This window comes from Phoca vitulina, unplaced genomic scaffold (assembly GCF_004348235.1).
Source record: "Phoca vitulina isolate PV1807 unplaced genomic scaffold, GSC_HSeal_1.0 scaffold12, whole genome shotgun sequence".
NCBI classification, from domain to species: Eukaryota; Metazoa; Chordata; class Mammalia; order Carnivora; family Phocidae; genus Phoca; species Phoca vitulina.
This window is the reverse complement of record NW_022589715.1, coordinates 10,452,785-10,460,165: the sequence shown is the minus strand read 5'-3', so window position 1 is coordinate 10,460,165 and position 7,381 is coordinate 10,452,785. Positions and strand designations below refer to the sequence as shown.

Below are 7,381 nucleotides of genomic sequence, written 5' to 3'. Positions count from 1 at the left end.
TCTCGAAATAACGTTTTCTAGAAACTTCCGAATTTGCACCAGACAAAATGCCCCAGGGTTTGGGTTTGCTGTTGGCGCCTACAGCTGAGCCTTGTCCTCAAGCAGCCATGACTCAGCGTATTCAAAATAAACTTGAGCGTAGTTCTTCTCTTCAAAGATTCAAAACTCCTCCTTGGCACGCACCCTGTGACGGTTGTGTCACCTCCGTAACATCTGCTCAGCGGTGTCCCAATTCTACTGACTCATGGGGGAACCACAGGCTGCAAATGGCCGCAGAGCGCACACACATGGGGTGGGCTGCTCGTCACCTGCAGAGTGACTCAGCAGCCAGCAGATGCCATCGTGGAAGAGCAGGAAAAAGACAAAAGGGCAGCTTGTCATGAGAAAACACAATGACGTGTTTGTTTTATGATTCTGGTGGCATGCTGCTGGTGAGGTGTGAATTATCGGGCTCTCCAATCACGTTCATCAAAATGGAAATCATCGTCTCCTTGGCCAGGCCCCGGGTGCTGTCTGGGGGCCTCGGCAGCCCACAGAAGACCCCCCTCCACGCACGTGCTTGTGTCCGCTCCTGCCACCGGAATTCCTCCTGCCACCAGCATCAGGGTCACTGGAGACTGTGCAAAAAGGGAAGTCTCCGCCAGGAACCTAACTGCTGTGCCCGTTCTCAGGCCTTCCCATGATCCTGCCCTGCCAACAGTCCTGCTCCCTGCCTGGGACACAAGCAGCCCATAAGGTGAGGGACCGGGGAGCCTGCCATCTCAAGCCCACGGTAAAGCCGAACTGACCAGCAGTCTGAGCTCTGGTGCATCTCGAAGGGCAGGGCGATCCGAGTCCTAGGGAACTCTGTCTGTGTGTCATCGTGACCACAGTGAAGGGAGGAAGCACATTTGGGGCAGCTTATCTTTTGAATACACCCAGAGGCGACTGTCAGTGCCATTACCATGTCATGTAACTGATGTGGTGGCCCAGTCTTCCAGAGGGTCCCCTTCCAAGAATGAGGGGGTTGGCCTTTGGGGAAGGGTAGGGAGCCCAGACATCTGTTATGTGCGAGGCCCAGCAGACTTCCTGGCAGCTCTGAAGAGTGCCTGGGCTGGAGGGAGAGTGAGAGACTCAGGGGCTCAGGGACAGGTGACAGGCGATGTCAGCATCTTCCCAAGGCTGGGAAGTCAGGCCAGGCCCTCTGGAAGTAAGCTTTTTCTTAAAAGATTTTTTTTTTTTTTTTTGAGAAAGAAAGAGAGGGGGAGAGGGGAGAGCATGAGCTAGGGGGAAGGGCAGCAGGAGAGAGACAAGCAGACTCCCCGCTGAGCAGGGAGCGCAATGCAGGGCTCCATCCCGGGACCCTGGGATCATGACCTGAGCTGGAGGCTGATGCTTAACTGACGCAGCCACCCAGGCGCCCCGAGAAGGAAGCTTTTGCACTGAGCTTTGAAAGTTGACTCTGAAGATCCCCAGTTTGAATTCTTTTCCTTCTGTCTTTCCCTCAATTTCAGGGTTTCTTCACCTGGCCCATCAGCAGCCCAGGGACTCAGCACTGTTCTCTGATAGCTAAAGCCTCTTGCTCTCTATCCCACCTGGGCCTCCCTCCTTTGCACCATCTCTACCTCTCCCTCATGTGTCCTCACTAAGAGAACTTGCCTTCTAGGGCCCCCACTGCTTGGTTATTGGGGTCATGACCTCTAAGAATCAGATGACTGACTGTTTCTGGGAAAATGTGCTAAAATAAAAACATAAAACAAATATATAATTTGTTTGGGCACCTTGAATCTAGGTTCAGGGCCTCTGGATGCATTAGCCTCTGGCCCATGTACATAATAATAATTCTCCGCATCCGCATGGAGCTTCCTAGCAACAAGTAGGAATGAGCCCTCTGATCAGTCCCTCATTAGGAAGGATCTTCCTTGAGCCTGACCTACTTTTTTTTGAGAATCTAATGAGAGCCATGGATTTTCCCCCCAATAAAATGCACGTATCCCAAAACATCTAAAATCTAGCATTCATTTCTCAGAAGTTTCAGATTCCTCCTGAAACCTATTCATAAAAATCCAACTCTGCTTCTGTTGACATTCAATTAATTATGAGTCTAAGGACCCCATACTCTGATCCCTCTATTTAAATGGTTCCTCCTCCATGGGGTCTCCCCTAAACCACCAGCTGGAAATCCTCTCCCCTTCATTGGTTCTCTCTCCTCTCTGTGAAGTCAAGGCCATGGGCTCCCAATACCTCTTGCCATGGCACCTGGAGATAGAATCAACATTTAGGTCTCTTCTTCAGTACACTGGACATTTGGGTCTCTCCCACCCAAATGTTAAAGCAGGTTGAGCAGTACATAAGTTGGTTGAATATAAGTTTGCTCATTGGATCAGAAACATAACAGAACTAGGAGAAGGGAAACCGATAAAACTGTGTGAGGGGACACCTAGAAGAATGAGTTTTTAATCTGTGAAGATGGTGCCTGAGAGAGCATATGTGTATCTAATATCAAGGAAATCATGAAAGCTATCAGAAGCACACACTGGGATTTGCTTACCAAAACTGAAAATACTGAAATTAAGAAAGCCTGCAAAAATTGAGAGAGACGGCATGTTCTATTGGTTTTAACACTAATTTATGTAGTGGGTAAGGGAAACATATGGCCCTCATTATCTTGAGAGGTTATGTAAGTCACAGACACAAATAGGTTCAAGAAAGGTTTAGAGATTGCTGAAAGGAATTAAAGAAGCCCTAAATAAATGTAAAGGCATGCTGTGTTCATGGGTAGGAAGACTTAATGTTATTAAAATGGCAATACTATCCAAAACAATCTACAGATTCAATGCAGTCCCTATCAAAATTTCAACAGCCCTTTTTTCGTAGAAATGAAGAAACCTATTCTCAAATTCATATGGAATCTCAAGGGGTCCCCTAGATCCAAAACAATCTTGAAAAAGAAAGACAAAGTCGCATTATGTACAGCCAACATATAGAAGCAGCCCAAGTGTCCATCGGTAGATGAATGGATAAAGAAGATAAAGAAGATGTGGCATACATATACAATGGAATATTACTCTTCCATAAAAAAGAATGAAATCTTGCCATTTTCAATAATGTGGATGAGTCTACAGGGTATTATGCTACGTGAAATAAATCAGACAGAGAAAGACAGATATTGTGTGATTTCACTTACATGTGGAATCTAAAAAACAAAACAAATGTACAAATGAAACAAACCAGAAACAGACTCATAGATGCTGGAAACAAACCGGTGGCTTCCAGAAAGGGGGAGGGGCTGGGGGATGAGCAAAATAGGTGAAGGGGATTCAGAGGCACAAACTTTCAGTTATAAAATAAGTCCTGAGGATGTAATGTTCAGCATAGGGAATATAGCCAATAATATTATAAAAACCTTGCAGATGGTAACTAGACGTATAATGGGAGTCATTTCGTAGTGTGTAAAAATACCAAATCACTATGATATATACCCAAAAGGATACTGCATATCATTCATACTTCAAATAAATAAATAGAAAAACAAAGTTCGATAACTTGTGCTTCTTGATTTCAAAACTTACTACAAAGCTAAAGGAATCCAAACAGTGTGGTACTGGCATAAGAATTGAAACATAAGTCAATGGAACAGAACTGAGAGTCCAGAAATAAACCCACACATCTATGGCCAATTGATTTTTGACAAGCCTGCCAAGTCTGTTTAGTGGGGAAAATAAAATCTCCTCCGTAAATGGTGCTGGGACAAGTAGATTTCCACAGGCAGAAGACTGAAGTTGAACCTCTACCTTATACCATATGCAAAAATTAACTCAAAATGGATCAATGACTTTAATATAAAAGCTAAAACCATAAAATTCTCAGAAAAAAAATACAGAAGTAAACCTTCATGATGTCATATTTGGCAACAGATTATTGGATTTGACAAGAAAGGCATAAGCAACAAAAGAAAAATAGAGTTAGCTTGGACTTCATCAAAATTTAAGACTTTTGTGCATCAAAGGACATTATTTTTTTAAGATTTTATTTTTAAGCAATCTCTACACCCAACGTGGGGCTCGAACTCAACCCAGATCAAGAACCACATGCTCCACCGACTGAGCCAGCCAGTGCCCCAAAGGACATTATTAAGAAAGTAAAAAGACAACCAATAGAATAGGAGAAAATATTTACAAATCATATATGTGATAAGGATTTAATATCCAGAATATATAAACTACTCCTACAACTCAACAACAAAAAGACAAACTCAGTTTAAAAATGTACAAAGGGTCTGAATAGACCTTTCTCCAGAGAAGGTATACAAATGGCCAATAAGCACATGAAAAGATGTTCACCATCATTAGTTAGGGAAATGCAAATCAAAACCACAGTGATGAAGGGTTTGGCTTTGGCAACCACAGCCTGGCCCTATGTGGCTCAAGATTCTGCCCGGGACTGACGTCATGGCCATGTGCTTGCTCATCCCCAGTATAGGCTCTGCGCACATCCACAGGTTCACTAATGGAGGCAAGGAAAAAAGGTTTGCCAATTATTCATGTCAGCGGAGCTTGATGGAAAGAGATAGACGCTTCTCTGGAGTTAATCGTTACCATGTGTCAAGGGGTTTGGAGAATATCGATCAAGGAAGCATTTTCCTGATTGACGAAAAATAACTCGGTTATGCTCATCTACCCCTTCTAGAAGGTTATGCACTGTCTTAATGTACTGCATAGTAAAGCCAACGAAAAAGTAAAATCCAAACCAAACCAAATAAGAACCACAGTGACATAGTCTTTCATCCCCAAGTGTTGGAGAGGAAGCAGTGACATTCAAACTCTTGTGTGCCGCTGATGGGAAGGTAGAATGGGGCAGCTGCTGTGGAAAACAGCTTGGTGAGACCTCAAAATGCTAAGCGTCAAGTTACCATATGACTCAGCCAATTCCAGTCCTAGGTATAAATCCAAAAGAATTGAAAACAGAGGCTCAAACAGATACTTGAACACCAGTGTTCATCGCAGCATTATTAATAATAGCTGAAAGGTGGGGGCAACCGAGACGTCCATCAACAGATGTCTAGAGAAAGAAAGCGTGGCGTCTACACCCCATGGAATATTATTCAGCCTTACAAAGGAATGACGTGCTGACACGTGCTACCACATGAATGAACCTCGGAAACACGGTGCTAACTGAAACAGACACGAGAAGACAGATACGGTGTGCTTCCACTCAGCTGAGGTGCCTAGCACAGGCAAGTTCAGAGAGACAGAAAGTAGAACGATGGTCACCTGGGACAGGGGAGGGGAGGAATGGGGAGCTATGCTTAAAGGGCACAGAGTTTCCGTTTGAGGTAACGAAAAAGCTTTGGAAATAGATAGGGCGATGGTTGCTCCATGTTGTGAAAGTGCTAAAAGCCACTGAGTTGTACACTTTTTTTTTTTAAAGAATGATGGAGGGGCGCCTGGGTGGCTCAGTCGTTAAGTGTCTGCCTTTGGCTCAGGTCATGATCCCGGGGTCCTGGGATCAAGCCCCGCGTCGGGCTCCCTGCTCCATGGGAAGCCTGCTTATCCCTCTCCCACTCCCCCTGCTTGTGTTCCCTTTCTCGCTGTCTCTCTCTCTCTCTGTTAAATAAGTAAATAAAATCTTAAAAAAAAAAAAAGAACGATGGAGAGAAATGTGTGGGTGATAGTCTCACCACAGATCATCAGGAACATGGTGGATTGAACCACTGGCCGCTGAAGACCACTGATTGTCCCAGAGCCCCATTCCTCACCAGCATGGGTGACGGCATTCCAGAATGGAGGGCCCTCGCCTCGGCCACGGAGGCGCCCCTGCGATCCTGATGACGAGGCTGAGGGTGGGCCTTGGGCTCCGTGGGGACCCGTCCTGGGGTGCCCACACTGTGCTAGCTGGAGACATTCCTCAGGCAAATTGGAACAGCCAACCCAGAGCTGCTGGCCACTGCTGTGCTTTGGAGCATCAGATTTCTCTCAGGCACCAAATATTCACCCTTTTAAAGGAGTAACAACAACAAAAGAAACCATATTCTATTAACTGACTAGTAAGAAACACTCTCTCATACACACACACACGCACGCACACACGCACGCACACGCACAGGCTCTCCCAAGAGAGACATCAGTTACGGACATTGGCAATGGCTCCCCGCTCCAAAGGAGCACACCATTTGGCGTGCTTGCCAGCCAGAACTCCTCATCTCTTTCTCCACTGGCATGAACACCAGGCTGCTGTCAGGGACCCCATGGAGTTTTCGGGGAGCTCCCTGTAAGCTAGGCAGTGTCCACCCTGGTAGTATTGGGCGAGAAAGAGACTCCAGCTAGCTCAAATGAAAGAATGCAGTGGACGGGGATGAGGGGCTCCAGGAATTGGGGGTGGTGGGGGCCAGGACTGCTCCGGAGGGCTGGGAAAGCCGAAAGTACAACCCTGGTTCGCGGAGGAGGCCGTCTGTCCCACGTCTCAGCTGGACCCGCGGACCCTCCTTCCTGCTTTACTCACTGCAGATGCCACCCCTGGGGAGGGCCTTCCAGCCAGGGTTAGGTCACATACCCTTCTGTGAGTGGCCCAGGGCAAGAAGAGAAAGAGTTGCTTCCCAGAAGTCCCTGGTGGAGGGTGGCGCGTAAGATCGTTCTCTCACCCACACCAAATGCACTGGGGAGAAGTCATCCCCAAAAGGGAACTGAGAACCAACAGGTAGCAGGAACGGATGAGGCCCAGCCAAAAGCCCAGTACACATATGAAATCAATCCATGCCCGTCCTGATTGAACATCCAAACCCCACCAGACTAAGAAGCTAAGAATCAAGGGTCAGGACCCACATAAGGCTTTGTAAACAGTTCCTCTCCAAGAATCTTAGGGGTGTGTTCGTGCATCTGGAGTGGCTGGTGCCTGACAGAAAATTCGTGGACTTTTAACTTGGGTTGCACAGCCCAAGCTCCGTCGGCTCCCCCCCCCCCCCCCCAGAAAAGGATGACCTCGCTGCCTTACTCTCAAGATCTTGGCCACCGTGGGCAGCGGGCTGCAGCCGCAAACCCTCCAACAGAAAGCAGCTCCAGGCCTGTCAGTCGGGGTGTTGGGAGATGTGTCCCCAGGGCAAATGCCCAGAGGGACCCCTCTGGGAGAGACTATGAAACCCGGTGATGTCACCCCCCTTCTCCCCATGCAGCTGATCATTGGGACATAGAAAGGACGCTCCTGGAATGAGTGACAAGTACGACCTGTTCCTGATCTCAGCAATCTGCCCCATTTGCACTGGTGCCAGGTCAAAGGCAGGGCTGGAGGCCAGGAGGGGGGTCAGGGCCCAGCTGGCAGAGAGGGACACGGGGGGCCCGGGCGGGCGGGGTGTGGGAAGCAGGCCAGGGTCGGGCCGCAACAGCGGGGGCTGAGGTCAGTCACACAG

At 47.6% G+C, this 7,381-nt stretch overlaps 1 protein-coding gene across 1 annotated transcript; it reads left to right on the top strand.

The window, feature by feature from the left end:
- Positions 1–4,326: 4,326 nt before the first annotated feature.
- On the top strand, positions 4,327–4,997 carry LOC116636070 (NADH dehydrogenase [ubiquinone] 1 alpha subcomplex subunit 1-like). The gene has a single exon (XM_032410460.1). The coding sequence runs from the start codon at positions 4,398–4,400 to the stop codon at positions 4,638–4,640; it is 243 nt and encodes an 80-aa protein (XP_032266351.1). The 5' UTR covers positions 4,327–4,397; the 3' UTR covers positions 4,641–4,997.
- Positions 4,998–7,381: the final 2,384 nt, after the last annotated feature.

Bases quoted from the DNA above. Each gene is read 5' to 3' on its own strand.
- LOC116636070 (XM_032410460.1), top strand. From the start codon at position 4,398: ATGTGGCTCAAGATTCTGCCCGGGACTGACGTCATGGCCATGTGCTTG.